Consider the following 19,573-nt stretch of genomic DNA (forward strand, 5'->3'; position numbering starts at 1 on the left):
CTTAAGAATAGCAAAAAAAAAAAAAAATGTCACTGTACACCGAAAGGCATTGGAACCAAGTGATGGAAATCTGGATCCCTCGATCAATGTGGTCCTGTTATCAATTAACTGCATGCTGGGAGTTGTAGTAGTCCCCACTGATGAATATGAAACAACAGCAGAATTTCAATGGGAGAGTCTACTCTATTGAAGTCCTAACCCAGCCTAAACCCAGATGAATGACCAATGTGTAATTTGTAATGCAATGTGTAATGTTCCAAGCAGTCACCTGTTAAGGTGCCTATATTCCTAAGAGAAAAGTCAGCCAACCTACCAAAAGGACATATTTAGGCTAAAAATATGAATGGTGGTAAATTCTTGACTCATAAGGAGTAATTATCTATCACTCAGGAAAGAAAGAAACCCCTGTAGAAGAAACCTATAGGGAACCATGGCTGAAGGAATAAGAAAGAATTTATGCCAGTTTGGTTCTCAAATAATAATAAAAGTGTACATAGTAACAGATATACAATGACAACATAATGCTGCATGTTCCCTGCATTGCTTTTCCAAGAAGTCAGCTGTTAAGGTGCCTATATTCCTAAGAGAAAAGTCAGCCAACCTACCAAAAGGACATATTCAGGCTAAAAATATGAATGGTGGTAAATTCTTGACTCATAAGGAGTAATTATCTATCACTCAGGAAAGAAAGAAACCCCTGTAGAAGAAACCTATAGGGAACCATGGCTGAAGGAATAAGAAAGAATTTATGCCAATCTGGTTCTCAAATAATAATAAAAGTGTACATAGTAACAGATATACAATGACAACATAATGCTGCATGTTCCCTGCATTGCTTTTCCAATAAGTCAGCTGTTAAGGTGCCTATATTCCTAAAAGAAAAGTCAGCCAACCTACCAAAAGGACATATTCAGGCTAAAAATATGAATGGTGGTAAATTCTTGACTCATAAGGAGTAATTATCTATCACTCAGGAAAGAAAGAAACCCCTGTAGAAGAAACCTATAGGGAACCATGGCTGAAGGAATAAGAAAGAATTTATGCCAGTTTGGTTCTCAAATAATAATAAAAGTGTACATAGTAACAGATATACAGTGACAATATCTGGCAAACTAATAATAGACACAGTAATGCATGGAAAATGGGGGGGGGAGGAAAAGAGAGATAAGACAGGATTTTATTATTTATTATTGTTGAACTATGGCTGACTACCAAGACAACAGATTACATGTATGATAGATGGTCTATTGTTTCTTGATTTGGATTGATGTCTGATTTTTCCGTTCTGATTCGAAGTCCACTGTGTCGATCTCCCTGTCACTCATTGGATACCGTGGTCTAGCCACAGAAACCTTTAAGGAGTAATGTTTTCCAGCCGCCATTTTTACCGATATGGACTTTCTGCACAGGTGGTACATATATACGAGCCCACCACCCATTGGAGATATACCATTTGATAGGTGGGACCTTTGGACCAATCATACCAATCACAAGAACAGTGAAAATGTATAGGGAGCTGGCCCCCAGCAACATATATAGTATATCTGATACCCGGTTAATAGCAAAGGAAGACCTCTTTAAGGACAATGACCATCTAAGGGTCCTATTACACGGAGCGATTTTTAACAATTAACGACTAATGGTCCTTTTACACAGAACGATTATCGTTAGTTTTTGCACGATAACGATCGCATTTAAGCAATAATCGTTCGGTGTAAACGCTGCGAACGATCAAGAGACGAGCGAGAAATTGTTCATTTTGATCTTTCAACATGTTCTCAAATCGTCGTTGATCATTCATAAAAATTCGCAGATCGTTCAGTGTAAACAGTCTTTCAACGATTTCACCTATGTGTGAGATAGGCTTAAGTGATCGCAAAACGATCGCATTACGATTTTTCCGTATGATGTATCGTTCCGTCTAAATGCTGATCGTTATAAAAAACACATCGTTCATTCAAAATCGTTAATCGTGCGATCGGGCAAATTATCGCTCCGTGTAAAAGTACCATAATGGTGCGTTTACACGAAGCAATAATTGATCGTTTAACGATTTTGAAGTAACAATGTGTTTTTTTATAACAATCAGCGTTTAGACTAAGCGAAAAATCGTTTAAAAAATCGGTATTGTGATCGTTTTAAGATCGCTCAAGCCCATCTCACACATAGGGTGAATCTCTGAAAGACTGTTTACACGAAGTGATCTGCAAATTTTTAGCGAACGACCAACGACAATTTACATGTTGAAAATGAACGATTTCTCGCTCATCGTTTGATCGTTCGCTGTGTTAACACGGAACGATTATCGCTCAAATGCGATCGCTATCGCAAAAATTCGAATGATAATCGTTCTGTGTAAGCGCACCATAACGATAAACGATCGCAAACGAGATTGTTTATCGTTAACCTGAAATCGTTCACCATATTACACAGAACGATGGTCGTTAGATATGATCGTTACTATGATCGTTATTGCGATCGTTATTATGATCGTTTACTCCTTCTGATCCCAGCAAAACAATGAACAATGTGCAATTACACTGAACGATTAGTGAGCAAATGCGGAACTTGGGCGAACGAATGTGGAATTACAGCAAAAGATTAACAATAATTTTAGGTTCAGATCTAAATCAACGATCAACGACACACAAACGATTTTTCGATCGTTGCCTGCAATTACACAGAACAATTATCGTTTGAATTCAAACGATATAACGATTTTTCGCACAATAATCGTCCCGTGTAATAGGGCCCTAAGTCTTCACAACCAAATTGAACAATGAATGAATAATAAACGATTTATCCCCTGAATGTTAACAATTGTTGTTTTTTCCCCCTTTTTAGTGCAGTGCCTGGAGATGACGACAAAGAGGAAGATCATTGGGCGGCTTGTCCCGTGCAGATGTTTTCGAGGGGAAGAAGAGATAATATCGGTTCTGGATTATTCCCACTGCAGCCTACAGCAGGTGCCAAAGGAAGTGTTCAGTTTTGAAAGGACATTGGAGGAACTTTATCTGGATGCCAATCAAATTGAAGAGTTACCCAAGGTAACAGTTTCATTCCTGTTTATACTGTAGATCTATAGCTGGAATATCCTTCTAAGTATGTAATTGATGAAAATTATACCATAATTGTACACAAGTTATAGAGATATGTAAATTACTTCTGTTTTTAAATCTTAAGCCTTCCAGTACTTATCAGCTGCTGTATGTCATACAGGAAGTGGTGTATTATTATCAGTCTGACACAGTGCTCTCTGCTGCCACCTCTGTCTGTGTCAGGAAGTGTCCAGAGCAGTAGCAAATCCTCATTGAAAACCCTTTCCTGGTTTGGACCACTCCTGACAAAGACAGAGGTGGCAGCAGAGAGCACTGTGTCAGACTGGAGAGAATACACCACTCCTTGCAGAACATACAGCAGCTGATAAGTACTAGCAAAATATTTTGCTAACAACCTATGGCTCTCCCACCCTGGCTGACATGCTGAGAGTTGTGATTTTTCAGTAGATTCCTGGTATAGACTCTGGTATAGACAGGCTATACCTACTCAGGAGCTTCTTATGGAAATCTCCTGCATAAGAACACACCCCATGATTACAGGATGGACTTGATTCAATCAGACTATTCCAAATTTCTTTATCTGCCATAATAGAAGAGATCCATCATAAATAGTCCACTTCTTCACTGCTGATATTTAGCAGTGTATATACATGCCCAGTAAAAGGTGGATACATTTGAGAGGCTTCTGATTCAATGCTCATCTTTCCTGTTAGTGAAGCAGGTCAGGTCATAAAATGTTTAAAAAAGCATCATGATGTATACTATGCCGTACTTGCAGCAGGCTCTTAAGTATTAGTATAGTATTGACTAGTTTGGTCTATTTCCTGTATGTTCTTTGTGCAGGGAGTAAAAATCATAGAAGACTAAAAAATTTTTGTTTCTTGCACCAAAAAAAGTATATGTTTGGGAAATTGACAGAACATAATCACTAGTAAACTACCTTCAGTCCAGGAAAGGAAAAAGACCCTGTGGAAAAAACCTATAGGGAACCATGGCTAAAGGTTTGGCCTTCCCCTGGGCTTAGCTATTAATGCCAAACCAGTAAAAATAATATTGTACGGACAGTATTGGTATTTGGTATTGTGTGGCGATAGTTTGCTTTGTTCATATGAATTTGGACTGATTTACCGGTGTCATTGCCATCAACAGTTCTTGCATGTAAAGTTTTGTAAATAAGACTCCTGAATGGTTTCTAGCTACTTCCTCAGAAGTGGGCTAGTAGGGCATTTGTTTTAGATGTTCAATACCAGATGGGGCATCAACGAGCCACTCTGCCTTGGCCAGGATATTTAAAAAAAAAAAACTATCACCACTGATGACTTGTCTGTTGTAGTAGAGCCTTCTTCCTTCTATTCCCTATGAAATAACAATTCTGGAACCTTTTTTTCTTATAGCTCTGTGATGTGCCATTCTCCTGTTATTCTTACTAAAAATGTATAACTCAACAACCAATTGGGTGTTACCAATTGGCGTTGTTTTCCTACACTGTCTTACTCTATCCAATCAGAGCTGGCAGCGTGCAGGGACACGCCCACAACTGGTATCACCCATTTGGTTATTGAGTAGAGATGAGCAAACCTCAAGCACGTTCGGGTTCGTCCGAACCAGAACTCTCAGCATTTGATTACCGGTGGCTGAAGAAGTTGGATGTAGCCTTAGGGCTGTATCCAACTTCTCCAGCCACCGGTAATCTAGTGCCGAGAGTTCTGGTTTAGACGAACTCAAACGTGCCTTAGGTTCATTCATCTCTATTATTGAGTCATAGCCTTCTAGTAAGAATAACAAAAGAACTGCACCGGTAGGGCTGTATCCAACTTCTTCGGCCACCGGTAATCTAGCGCCAAAAGTTTAAGTTCGGATGAATCCAAATGTCCTCAAGATTTGCTTATCTCTAGTATTAAGTCATAGGAAAAAGTCTTTCAGACGGCACTTCTGTGTCTAGGGTGGTGCTCGCAGTAAGAAAAAATTCCAACAGTATTATAAAAGTTCATTCTCGGCACTCACCATCATGCTTCATAAATTTTTATTGTAGAAAAAAGTCCATCAGAAAAATACATACAACGGCAACAGGACGTTTTGGCGTCAAGCCTTCCTCAACTGTCAGTCCTTTTGCCGTTGTGTATATTTTTCTGATGGACTTTTTTCTAAAATAAAAATTTATGAAGCATGATGGTGAGTGCCGAGAATGAACTTTTATAGTATTGAGTCATAGACTTCTAGTAAGAATAACTGAGGAACTTCACAGGACAGAGATATAGGAGAAGATGTTCTAGAACTGTTATTTCATGGGGAATACAAAAATTTACTAAAACCGACAGGTCAGGAGAGAGGGGACAGGTTCCTTTTAATACGGAGATAAACCACACAACTCCGGTCTAGATCCACACGATGACTGAACTTTTCGGTAGACTTTTATGAACCATCTGTTCTGACGACACATTATCTACGACGTCCCTCGCCAACTCTGCATTCTGTTAACTCATCGAAAACCGGTGGGAACTTTCGGCAGATGGATCACTTGACATAACGCTCCTCCGGGGACCTACAAAAATTTCTCCCCAATGTCCAGTCCACCCATGAAATGAAGAGTGATAGCCACCGTCTTGCCTTCAGGCCATCAAATCTGTAAGCCACAGCCTGTTCAAAATTCAAGGCACAGCCGAAAGGATAAAATAAAATGACTACAAGACGCGACACCCACTACCAAGGTGACCTCATCTCCGCCTAATAAAATACATCTCACATTCTGCACAGTCATTACCTGGCGGGGGAAGGAAACCGTCCCCAGATGGTATTATCAGGGCACCAACAGGTCCTCCACAAGTCATCGTAGCCAAAGTCGGCTTATACCAATGAAAAAACCTGAACGCCAGTAGATGTGGAGTTTTTGTAATTTTTTGCGTGTGCGTCTCTGTATAAACATGACATGACACTGCATACAAATCAGCGTTTCCTCCATGGCTGGTAACGCTTATCTTCAGTCCTGATTGTTTAGCTTCTTGATGTCTCATGCATTTTTATGAAGATTTCTATTCTCCCGAGTTGAATTTTTATGCTTTGAAGATTTTTTTTTTATTTTTTTCCTGAAATCTTAGACAAAATAATGCCAAGTTCAAACAAACCAGGATGTAGCAGAAATTTCATTTATTCTCCCAATTTTTAGCCTCTCCGCCTAGAAAACATGATTTGGTTACAATAATGGATGAACTGCGCCGCATTTGTAACCAAGGTATTTGCCAAGGCGAAACGACCCCGCAGTGCGAACGCATCTGCCTTCGTAATTTTTTTTTATTTCTCTCTTTGTGAACTTCATTTTGATGTTTAGGGTAAATTTATCACCTGCCGACCCGGATTCGGTTTAGGATTCGACCACGTGAATAATGTGGATATAATGGTATATAAGGGACTTTAAAATCTTGGGGGTGAAACTTTGAGATGGATGTGCTATTCTGGCCTTAAAGGGGTACTCCAGTGAAAAAACTTGTGTAAGAAGTCAAAAAGTTATATAGAGTTGTAATTTACTTCTATTTTAAAATGTCAAGTCTTCCAGTACTTATCAGCTGCTGTATGCCCTACAGGAAGTGTTGTATTCTTTCCAGTCTGACACAGTGCTCTCTGCTGCCACCTCTGTCCATGTCAGGAACTATCCAGAGCAGGAGAGGTTCCTACTGCTCTGGACAGTTCCTGACACGGACAGCGATGGCAGCAGAGAGCACTGTGTCAGACTGGAAAGAATACACCACTTCCTGCAGGACATACAGCAGCTGATAAGTACTGAAAAACATAAGATTTTTAAATACAAGTAAATTACAAATCTATGTAAGCGAGTTGATTTGTGCATGTATCATGTATCTACAAGTGATGTCTGACAGGTTTCCTGTAGGTAATCATTAGTGTCTGTCTTTGCCTGACACAATCACAGGGATTCCTTGCTGTCTCCCTCCCATCCAGCAGATATTGATTGATCCGCTTTATTGCCTTATAAACTGACCTGATTACTGAAAATAAGCCTCTCGCGCCACCAGGAAAATAATTTAGCTAAGATTTCGCTGGTAATTGTAATTGCTTTCGGTCTTCAATGACTTTTTAAAAGCTATAAAACCATAACAGGAATCGTCTCCAGTAGTCGGACAGAGCTGAAAATCACATATTATTGCACATATTAGGTTTTTTTAATTTTTTTTATTTTAGCTGTTTATGTGACTATTATAAAGCTTAAAGGGTTTATTCAGCCTGTAAAAATTGATAACCTATCCCCATCACCAGGAGTAGGAATGGGCGAATTTACAGTCCTAGCGAAGTCTCGTGGTCGGCTTATCACCTGGCTGCCTTTAAACTCCATGCCGCTCCAGGTGCCTAGAAAAGCTGGATCCAGTCCTGGAGAACTTCTCTCCGTTTCCCATGACTGGATCCAGCTTTTCCAGGCATCCGGAGACGAGCAGCATGGAGCGACACAGAGTTCACAGACCACCGAGCCTAGCGAAGCGCTTCTCTTTGCTAGAACTTAAAATTTGCTTATTCCTACTTAGGAGGAGCAGTGCAAGGAACTGTACCACTGACCTATTCAGGTGAAAGGAGCAATACAGTTCTTCCTTGAACTGCCGCCACTAAAAGTATACAATTTCATGAATGAGTGCGAGTTGGAAGAAGCTAAAGCACTCACAAACAGCTGATTGGCGGGGGTAAGGGAGGGGTCAGCAGAGTGATGTCATAATCAGAGGGCGGGGTCAGCAGAGCCATCGTATCAGCATTAGAGGGCGGGGTCAGCAGAGTCATCTCATAATCAGAGGGTGGAGTCAGCAGCGTCATCTCATTATCATTAAAGGGCGGGGTCAGCAGTCATCTCATTATCATTAGAAGGAGGAGTCAGCAGAGTCATCTCATTATCATTAGAGGGCGGGGTCAGCAGAGTCATCTCATTATGATTAGAGGGCAGGGTCAGCAGAGTCATCTCATTATGATTAGAGGGCGAGGTCAGCAGAGTCATCTCATTATCATTAAAGGGCGGGGTCAGCAGTCATCTCATAATCAGAGGGTGGAGTCAGCAGCGTCATCTCATTATCATTAAAGGGCGGGGTCAGCAGTCATCTCATAATCAGAGGGTGGAGTCAGCAGCGTCATCTCATTATGATTAGAGGGCGAGGTCAGCAGAGTCATCTCATTATCATTAGAGGGCAGGGTCAGCAGAGTCATCTCATTATCATTAGAGGGAGGGATCAGCAGAGTCATCTCATTATCATTAGAGGGCGGGGTCAGCAGATTCATATCATGAGAGGGCGGGGTCAGCAGAGTCATCTCATTATCATTAGAGGGCGGGGTCAGCAGAGTTATCTCATTATCATTAGAGGGAGGGGTCTGCAGAGTCATCTCATTATCATTAGAGGGCGAGGTCAGCAGAGTCATCTCATTATCATTAGAGGGCGGGGTCAGCAGATTCATATCATGAGAGGGCGGGGTCAGCAGAGTCATCTCACTGTCATTAGAGGGCGGCAGGGGCGTAACTAGAAATGGACGGGCCCCATAGCAAATTTTGATTGGGCCTTCCCGACTGACCACTAAGCCGTCAAGTATAGTTATAACTGCATAACTGCAAGCGCTGGTCAGGAGTGCTTGCAGTTAAAAGGGACACATGTAGAACCCAGAAGTCCTGGGTGCTGCAAATGATGACAGCTTAGGGGCCCAGTGTATTGCAGGAGCAGGCCATGGGGCCCCCTGATGCAGTGGGCCCCGTAACAACTGCTATGGCTGCTACAATGGTAATTACGCCCCTGGAGGGCGGGATCAGCAGAGTCATCTCATTATCATTAGTGGACGGGGTCAGCAGAGTCATCTCATTATCATTAGAGGGGCCCTATATCATTAGTGAGGCCCTATATGTAGCTGCCCAGTCCTTCTCTGGTTTCTAAGGAGGGCGCTGTACACTCTACGTCATTGGTATAAATTGACTCCAATTTATTGCAGCAGCCATAATACACACACACCCTGCAGCATTACATATACAACAATTGGAATAAAGTGAGGAAGGAAGGGTGTATTTCCAAGATGGCCGCATCCAGATAAAAATACATACAAAAAAAATACAACAAAATTTTTCTTTCATCTACCTTAATCTAATTAATGAAAGAAAAATAAATTACATGATGCATTCCCTTTAAATTCTCCCCTCTAAGTGTCTCCCGGGGTACCAGCAGTGCTCCGCTTGGTTCCATAGAGTGTGCGGTTTGTTATATTTTAATTACTTGGTAGATGGGAGCCTCAGCAGTTCATTTCTCTGAGTCTGACTATATATCGATCTGTGGCACGCCATGACACTTATTCGGTTTTGGTTGATAAGAGCTGTGACAATGAATGTGACGCTTGTTCGGGCGGCCCGCTCTATTGTGACAGCGAGGCTAATCTAAGATTTAATAAATGTGATTGAATCGCCTGATTGCCTGACGGCTCCCACTCCTTCCATTGTGCCAAAAATATCCTCATTAATATTCTGAAATGCGTCGCCGCTTACTCATCTCCCCAGTTATGAGCCGCAGCTCCACAATATCTATGGCTGTGCTCATCCTGGGATTTCTGGGTCACGAATCAAATACCATAACTGCAGTGAAGACTGACACCAAGGCTACATATGTGGTGTACCCCCGGTGATGTTGGTCCGAGGATTGGCCGGTCACTTGCTAGGTGGTCAGGTGTGACACCACTCCATTGGTGGTTGGCCGAGATACAGCTGGACCTTAAGGTGTTATGTCGTGACAGCAGTGCCTGGTGGGCACACAATTGTGATGGCACGCCGGTTGTACCCTTTTCACCTGTGGTCAGTGTCCTGCAGAGTTGCTACCAGGGCCCTGGGGTTAGTGTGATCACGGATTGCCAGAGTGGTGTAGTGACCCTCCCGGATGTTAGGACCCACCACCCACAGAAAGGGGAAGTGTCCCAAGGTTGCAGTGGATGCTGTGCAGGTGGATTGCGATAAATCACAGAGTCTCTTGAGTATAGTTAAGTCGGTTTACTATTGGCAAATGTGCAGCAGGTAATACAGAATAGGTAGAATAAAGTTCCTTTGGGTAAAACACTTGATAACAGACTTGACAAAGTTCCCAATAAATTCTTGAGAAGACAACGACCAGATCTGTAGTGAAAGTGCAGTGTAGGAGATAGTCGTGTTGACTGAGCAGTGCTGAGTGATACGTAGAAACAGAGTAGCAGAGAGGAGGATGCCGTGAGAGTACTACCCATGTAGTACTGTGCTCTGCCAGGATGTTGGAGGATGAGGAAGAATACTTAGAAGAAGGAGAAGAAGAACACCTGTGCCTGTGTATTGACTTTGAGTTAGGGCCCTATTCCACCAGACGATTATCATTAAATTGTTCGAATCTAAACGATAATCGCTCGGTTAAAATGCAGTTAACGATTAACGACCGAACGAGAAATCGTTGATCGCTTTATAAGACCTGGACCTATTTTTATCGTTGCTCGTTCGCAAAATGTTCGCATTAAATAAGACATCGTTCGGTCGTTCGCAGTAGATACGAACGCAATAGCGAAGACATAGCGAAGAAAAAAAATGATCGAAAATACGATCATAAGTAACGATTATCGTTCCATGGAAATGAGTGAACGTTTTCAGGTCTGTCGCAATAGCGATAGTTTTGAGATTGTTAACGATTACGCGAACGATAATCTTCCGGTGGAATAGGGCCCTAAATCTTCACACCACCTTATGCCCACTAGACTCGGCTGAACCTTCCTAATAAGTGACACAGGCCCCAGACCTTGTTACCTGGGATGAGCGGAATGCTGAGGGTTCCCTGCTGACACCCGCGCTGCAAGATGGAGTTCCTAGGCTTTGCGTAATTTTCCTCTATCCGGACCAGTTCCTAGCTTCTGTGGCTTTCGTGGATACTGTCCTGCACTGTGACTTCTCCTTGTCCATGGCGTGGGTTGAGGTTGTCTCTGGCTTGTCCTCCCCTAAGAGGTTTTTACACTGCATAGTACTTGGTAGCGTTACTTATAGCAAAGTTGTGGAGGTGTACTGTCTTGCGACCTTCCCATACGGGGTACTAGCTAAGACTGGCTTTAGAGAACGGGCACCTGGCAGAGGGCCAGGGCCCAGATAGGACCACTGTGGAGAGCTATCTGGCTGGTGTCATTCCTCCACAATGTGCAGGACAAAAGACCTTTGCTCCACCCACACCCATGTGACTTACTTCCTCCTCTCAGGTGTGCTGTGAGTGGGTGAAGAGTGCAACAGAAGAAACAAGAGGAGAGATGAAAACAAGAATCCTACTGGTCTACAGATTCTTGTGACAAACAAGGAAATAGTAACCCTTTACATCCTTCAGCTGTGCGGCTTCTATATAAACATATACAATACAGCGACATCTAGTGGCAAAACTTAGTACTGCTTTCATCACCATAATAACACAATAAGTACAGACTTTGCGAGGTGTGTATATAAACGTAACACTCGTGGTAGGACACCACACATACTCACAAGCTTCCAATAGTATTCTTTAGATCCCTGCTGTGGACCTTAAATACAATATGGAGTACAACTCTGGAGTATAATACAGAAGGTAACTCAGAATCAGTACAGGATAAGTAATGTAATGTATGTACACAGTGACCCCACCTGCAGAATAGTGAGTGCAGCTCTGGAGTATAATACAGGATATAACTCAGGATCAGTAATATAATGTATGTAATCAGTGACCCCACCAGCAGAATGGTGAGTGCAGCTCTGGAGTATAATACAGGATGTAACTCAGGATCAGTGCAGGATAAGTAATGTAATGTATGTACACAGTGACCCCACCAGCAGAATAGTGAGTGCAGCTCAGGAGGTAACTCAGGATCAGTAATGTATGTACACAGTGACCCCCACCAGCAGAATAGTGAGTGCAGCTCTGGAGTATAATATAGGATGTAACTCAGGATCACTGCAGGATAAGTAATGTAATGTATGTACACAGTGACCCCCACCAGCAGAATAGTGAGTGCAGCTCTGGAGTATAATACAGGAGGTAACTCAGGATCAGTAATGTATGTACACAGTGACCTCACCAGCAGAATAGTGAGTGTAGCTCTGGAGTATAATACAAAAGGTAACTCAGAATCAGTACAGAATAAGTAATTTATGTACACAGTGACCCCACCAGCAGAATAGTGAGTGCAGCTCTGGAGTATAATACAGGAGGTAACTCAGACTCAGTACAGAATAAGTAATGTAATGTACACAGTGACCCCACCAGCAGAATAGTGAGTGCAGCTCTGGAGTATAATACAGGATGTGTAGAATAAATTAGGAGTTATACAGAATTGTTTCCTACAATAATATACATCAATCGGCTTCGCTCATCCTGCTGTAACATATGGCGCCTGCAGCCGGGACTACGTTTTATCATGATGGATTCTCTTTAATCATTGTATAATAAAACGTTTTTTACCTTCATCATTTCCATTGTGGTTATTGTATCTGCTACCGGTGAATGGGAAGGCTATTGTTTACTACAAATCCATTACAACCTAATACATCTCAGCTACAATTGTATCCAGTCTATAGAGTGGGGACCCCAGACGGATACGTTATACCTGGGCCGGTCTGTCAGGGCAGGAAAGATGTCTGCAATTTGTGTAATGTTATTGAGAACAAGGCCGGCCATGTCGGCCATTCCGAGTTAGGTTTCCTAAAGTAAACTGAAAAATTGCGCCATTACCAGACGCCGCGGTTAAAATGTTTCTCTGTGGGAGAGACGTCCATGTTGGATTTCAAGCAATGGTAATTTGCAACCATAAAGAAATTAGGTCGAGACATAAGTCACTGTATGGGCAACATTTCTCCAAGAATCGCGGTTGAGGCCATGTCGCCGCGGAGCCCCGAGCTGACACGTAAACCTGCGTCTTTGCTTGTCCTTGAACAATTTCCAGAATATAAGATGAAAGATTTAACCTAGTTGGGAAACAGTGTATCGCTATGAAGGTAACTTTTCTCACAATGAATTCCACCAACGCGTTGCGTCCTGCTGTTCCCACGGAGGACGTAGTGCAGCGAGCAGCAGGACCCGGCACAGCTACAAAGACGTGCAGTCAAAGCTTTTCTTAAAGGAAACAAAAGACAATCTTGACGTTTCTTTAAAATGTGACACAGACTCGTGGCTGGGGGGCAATTATGTACCGCATGTGGGGGGATTCGGGATACGTGTATACTGTAGGTTGAAGCATCACGTCAAATATCAGACATAGAGAACAGACTGGTTTTGTTGAGGCTCTTTTCTTCAGCTGTTCTTTCAGATATACGGTACATTGTGTGATTGCTTAAAACGTCCCTGTTGTCTCCACAAGCTAGGCATAGATCAATAGTACAAGCGGATATAAGAAACTATAATATATCTTATCAGACAAAAATGCTTACTTCTCTTGTTATTTAGCATGTAACCCCCCTCCCAACTGTCTTCCATTGCTTGTTTACATCTTGGATTAAATTACGAGAAATACAAGTCTCTGGAGGTGGGAGGAAGGAGATGGGAGGGGGAGTGCCTGGACGCACACACACAGATGAGACAGCTCTGTAAAGCGTTCCAGGGCTTACTGTAAGGGCCAGTTCACACAGAGTAAAATAGGCTGACATGTCGATTCTTTAAGCGGAGAGCAGCAGAGGTGCAAGCCGTCCCATTGAAACAGGCGGCAGGCGGAATTCTGCCAATTTTTTTCTGTGTGAACTGGCCCTACAATAGAGCTGAGCTGCAATAGCAGGCAAAACATGGAAAAGTATGGCGCAGTTTGCTGTTCCCGGAAGAAAGGAAAGCTGCCATGCATTTCTAATACCCAGGGGGTTATCCAGGATTAGAAAAAACACAGCAACAATTTTTTTTTTTGTTGCAAAAACAGCGCCATCCCTGTCCTCAGGTTGTGTTTGGTATTACAGTTCAGCTTCATTCACTTTAAAGGAACTAAGCTACAAAACCCACATGCAAACTAGATACAGGAGAGGGGCTGCTGCTGGATAAAAGTGGCCATATTTTTCCAGGCCTGAATAACCCCTTTAATGCCACAGGCAATAACGTATATATGTTAGAGTGTGCTGGAAGTTGTAGTCCAGCACTACTAGAGCAGGGATGGGGGAACCTGCGGCCTCCAGCTGTTGCAAAACTACAATTCCCATCAGGCCTGGACAACCAAAGCTTTGGCCTTTGCTGTCCAGGCATGATGGGAATTGTAGTTGTGCAGCAGCTGGAGGCCGCAGGTTCCCCTCCCCCGCACTAAAGAGTCATATAGATTGGAGGTAACTAGGCTAATACATGCAATGGTGACATGTCTGATCCCTGGCTGCATATTCCCATGCACTAACTTTTACATGTGTTTTCTTGTCAGCAATTGTTCAGTTGTCAGGCTCTCCGGAAGCTAAGCATACCTGACAATGATCTCTCAAATCTGCCAGCAACCATCGCCAGCTTAGTCAATCTGAAAGAGTTGGATATCAGTAAAAATGGTAGGTCCCCGGCTGTCATCAGTGTGAAGGTCTGTCAGTGTGTCGTGTCAATGGATCAGCTTACTGTTATGTGAAATATTACAAGATAACATTCATCTGTCATCCCCTTATAGCAGACAGCCCCCAAATCTTCCCTAAGCACACAGCAAATCCTGACAAGGGATTGTATGAGATTAGCAACCCAAAAATATATATATATTTTATTACAGAAACCGCGCCATCCGTGTATATAGACTGTGTCTGGTGTGGGTCATAGGGGTGAGGTGCAAATTGCAATACTCGACATGGCCATGAAGATGAGTGGCGCTGTTTCGGGGGGGGGAGGTTAAAATAATAAAATTCTTTAAGGGTGCGTTCACACCTACAGGATCCACAGCAGATCCGCAGCAGATTTGATGCTGTGTTCAGTTATTTAAGTGAAATCAGCTGCGGATCCGGTAAGTGTGAACGTACCCTTAAGGGCAACTCTGTCGATTTGTTTTTTTAGCTTATTTAACACACATTACAAAGCTCTATAACTTTGTGATGAGTATTATAAGCTATGTGTCCAGGGGCATCCATGGGTTACAGTAAGCAGCATGTTATCCCTGGGAAATAAATAGAAAGGAAATTACAGAAAAAGTACCCCCCTCCCCTTACCTTTTGGTACTGGCCCCTGTCACTAACTCCCTTCAGTTTTCTGTCTCTCATCCTTAAACGGGTTGTCCAGCAAAAATCTTTTTCTTTTAAATCAACTGGTGTCAGAAAGTTATCTAGATTTGTGATTTACTTCTATTAAAAAAATTACAAGTCTTCAAGTACTTATCATCTGCTGTATGTCCTGCAGAAAAATGTTTTATTTTCAGTCTGACACAGTGCTCTCTACTGACATCTCTGGCCGAGACAGGAACTCTGTGTCGGTTTTCTATGAATCCCCATAGAAAACCTCTCCTGCGCTGGACAGTTCCTGTCTCGGACAGAGGTGGCAGCAGAGAGCACTGTGTCAGACTGAAAATGAAACATTTCCTGCAGGACATACAGCAGCAGATAAGTATGGGAAGACTTGAGATTTTTTAATAGAAGTAAATTACAAATCTATATAACTTTCTGACACCAGTTGATTTGAAGGAAAAAGATTTTCGCTGGATAACTCCTTTAATCTTTTTTTTCCCCCTCACCATAATAATGGGCATTGTTATAAAATAACAGCTGTTGTTTGTTGTTAAATCACGACAGCCTGTTGTTTTAAGGTGTGTGAACATAGCCTAAAACATTATATAGTGCCAGGATAAAGATTCCATCGGTATATACAGATACTGTATATATTGCCATTATATACAGTAGTGGTAGTATAACACCACCATATTACAGACTACTTATTACTACCTTATATTGTGAGTCCATTCTAAGTGAGCCATTTAAGTGTGAAAGCAGAATTAACACCAGAATGCAGAATTATAACCACACTTGATTCTGAAAACCCATCTCTTCAAACTAGGCTACGACCGACAATAATTCTGCATCACACTTGACTGAGTGCACTTTACCTCCTGTTTCTCTCCCCGTACCTTATAGATTGTAATCCATCGCGGGTCCTGTTCCTCCATGTACTCCCATTTGCCTTTGTGTAATGTGTTTTTAATCCTGTATTGTTTCTGTTTGTTACCCACTATCTCTTGTATAGCGCTCTGGAATCAAGGGCGCTCTATAAATAAATAATAATAATAATTGTCAGGTTAACACTGCCTCATATAGTCTAACTAATGCCACTATATAGCTCCAATGTGATACTATCATACGCAGTCTGCCTAACGCCATATAATGTCAGGATAATATTGATATATGCAGTCCTCATAATACCGCAGTATAGTGCCAAGTTAATACTACCATATAACAGTCCGTCTTATAATGCCAAGATAACACTGCCATATACAGTCCTACTTTATACCACTATTTACTGACAACTTAATACTGCCCCAAAAAAAAAAAAATGAACATAAATTGAGAATTGGCGAGCCAGGTGTGGACTGATACGGATAGGCTTTCATAATACCGCAGTATAGTGCCAAGTTAATACTACCATATAACAGTCCATCTTATAATGCCAAGATAATGCTGCCATATACAGTCCTACTTTATACCACCATTTATTGCCAACTTAATACTGCCCAAAAAAAAAAAAAACAGAACCTAAATTGAGAATTGGCGAGGCAGGTGTGGACTGATCTGGATAGGCTTTCATAATACCGCAGTATAGTACCAAGTTAATACTACCATATAACAGTCCATCTTATAATGCCAAGATAATGCTGCCATATACAGTCCTACTTTATACCACAATTTAATGCCAACTTAATACTGCCCAAAAAAAAAAAAAAACAGAACATAAATTGAGAATTGGCGAGGCAGGTGTGGACTGATCCGGATAGGCTTTCATGCATCCCGGCTTTGAATCATCAGATGAAACAATGTAGCGCTTTAACCCAGATACAAAGTAATTCTTTGTGGGATCCTTGAAGATAATGATTCACTGACACATGTAACATACATAGCGGGGAGGACAGAGAATTACTAATAGCCGACAGAATTAATAGTCCCGCTTTTTATTAGCCGCTGATCTAATCTTGGCTTTGATTGAGCCGCCATCATTCTCTATACAAAGGGAAGATGTTGATTTTAGCGCAGGATGCGGAGAGATTAAAGCCGGGCGGCTGAGAGTAGCGGCATCTCCTGCTCCTCTTCAGCTGTGTCATGAAAATGGATTAATCTGTCCTTTTCTTCTTTACACACGGCCTTATTCTTACCCGGCTATGAGTCGGCACGCTCTAAATTTTAATGCGGATATTTTTAGACAACGATCAATCCTAACGAAATACATGTGAAAGGGGATTATTCAGGACACCGTAGTTCACTCTAATTGCAGCCTACTAAGGAATTGCAAATGGAAAGAAATTATAAGAGCGGGGGCTCGGATGTCTTAAAGGGAGAGCAAGGGGAAGGTCACACCGAGTGGAAATGTGCAACGTTTACTGTAGCAGCAAAGTGGAGGAGGTTTTTAAAAATTCCCATTTACACGCTGGGGGAAAATCAGCATAAAATCCATACGGAAATTAACCTGCAGAGTGGTTTTAAATTCTCGGCATATCAAATTTGTGTCACTGTGGATTTTCCACATTAAAGCAGCAGTCCAGGCTTCTTTGGCCATATAATGCACACTAACTATCACTAGACTTACAGTGTCCTCTGTTTCATTCCAGCTCAGCTGCATCCATGTATCATTGCTGTAAGTGGGTCATGTGATCACCAGCCTGACCCACAAAAAACCTCAGTGTTTAATGTGCCAAAGAAAGTGATATGTCCTGGGTCAGCTGACTTCCTGTAAACTACATGACATCATCACCTATCAGATCCCCTCCCGACACAGTTGCTGCTGTCAGACATTGCATTTTTAATTCTGATTCTTTTGTTTTTGCCATGATTTTCTCAGAATTGCATTTGTATAAATCACAGAAAAAAAACATGTAATTTTTACCTTAATTTATACATAAGATATATGTGTGTGAAAATGCAGTAAAAATATCTTCATAACTCCTTATGGTAAAATTTCTCCAAACAAACTTGAATAAGAAAACTGCACATAGTGTGAACTGACACCAACCCACTTGCTTTCACTTCACCAATCAGCAGCCTAGTTTGCAGACCTGCAGTGATGAGACTCCACCCACATCTTGCAAAGCCAGCGGTATCGTGGGAAATATTTATTTATTAATTAATTTATTTATTTATTTATTGTGTGTGACATTTTTTAACAATATTCACACAAGTTACACCTACAGTCATGAAACTTTTTTGTGTCAATGTTCTTACCTCCTGAGCATCTATTTCCCTGTCTTGTTTTGGGTTACTATTCTCCTCCCCTATTTACTGTTTTGGATCTTTCTTTTCCTTCCTTAGGCACTCTTTTAGGTCTCCTTTCTCCTCTTAGGTCTCTCTGCTCTTTTCTTATGCAGTCTCATAGGTCTACCTTTCCTTCTTTAGAAACTGTTCCCTTTCTCTCCCCATTCCTTAGTTACTATCTCAGTTCTCCCTCCCCATTCTTTAGGTACCATCTTAGGTCTCTTTCCCTATTCCTTAGGTACAATCTCAGGTCTCCCTCCCTGTTCTTTAGGTACCATCTTAGGTCTCTTTCCCTATTCCTTAGGTACAATCTCAGGTCTCCCTCCCCGTTCTTTAGGTACCATCTTTGGTCTCTCTCCCCATTCCTTAGGTACCATCTTCGGTCTCTCTTCCCTTACCTTAAGTACCATGTCAGGTCTCCCTCCTCATTTATTAGTTACCATCTTAGGTCTCTCTCCTTAGGTATCATCTTAGACCTCTCTTCCCTTACCTTAGTTACCATCTTAGGCCTGTCTTTCCATTCCTTAGGCACCATCTTAGGTCTCTCTTTCCTTACCTTAGCTACCATCTTAGGTCTCTGCCTCCATTCCTTTGGTACCATCTCAGGTCTCTCTCCCCATGCCATAGGTTCCATCTTCCGTTACCTCATATACCATCTTAGGTCTGTCTTCCCATTTCTTAGGCACCATCTTAGGTCTTTCTTTCCTTACCTTAGGTACCATCTCATGTCTCCCTCTCCATTCCTTTAGTACCATCTCAGGTCTCTCTCCCCATGCCATAGGTTCCATCTTCCGTTACCTCATATACCATCTTAGGTCTGTCTTCCCATTTCTTAGGCACCATCTTAGGTCTCTCTTTCCTTACCTTAGCTACCATCTTAGGTCTCTGCCTCCATTCCTTTGGTACCATCTCAGGTCTCTCTCCCCATGCCATAGGTTCCATCTTCCGTTACCTCATATACCATCTTAGGTCTGTCTTCCCATTTCTTAGGCACCATCTTAGGTCTTTCTTTCCTTACCTTAGGTACCATCTCATGTCTCCCTCTCCATTCCTTTAGTACCATCTCAGGTCTCTCTCCCCATGCCATAGGTTCCATCTTCCATTACCTCATATACCATCTTAGGTCTGTCTTCCCATTTCTTAGGCACCATCTTAG

At 42.1% G+C, this 19,573-nt stretch overlaps 1 protein-coding gene across 4 annotated transcripts in view; it reads left to right on the plus strand.

Annotated features, from left to right (window-relative positions):
• Window positions 1-19,573, plus strand: part of LRRC7 (leucine rich repeat containing 7) — a 119,585-nt gene that overhangs the window by 20,088 nt on the left and 79,924 nt on the right. For 3 of the 4 annotated variants that reach the window (XM_069981415.1, XM_069981417.1, XM_069981418.1), the window contains exons 2-3: window positions 2,845-3,047; window positions 14,424-14,541. In XM_069981415.1, coding sequence (XP_069837516.1) covers window positions 2,859-3,047; window positions 14,424-14,541 — 307 coding nt within the window. In that variant the 5' untranslated portion in view covers window positions 2,845-2,858. The remainder of the gene's footprint in view (window positions 1-2,844; window positions 3,048-14,423; window positions 14,542-19,573) is intronic. The other variant, XM_069981416.1, reaches the window with a different exon arrangement.

This window comes from Dendropsophus ebraccatus, chromosome 8 (assembly GCF_027789765.1).
Source record: "Dendropsophus ebraccatus isolate aDenEbr1 chromosome 8, aDenEbr1.pat, whole genome shotgun sequence".
Taxonomy (NCBI): Eukaryota; Metazoa; Chordata; class Amphibia; order Anura; family Hylidae; genus Dendropsophus; species Dendropsophus ebraccatus.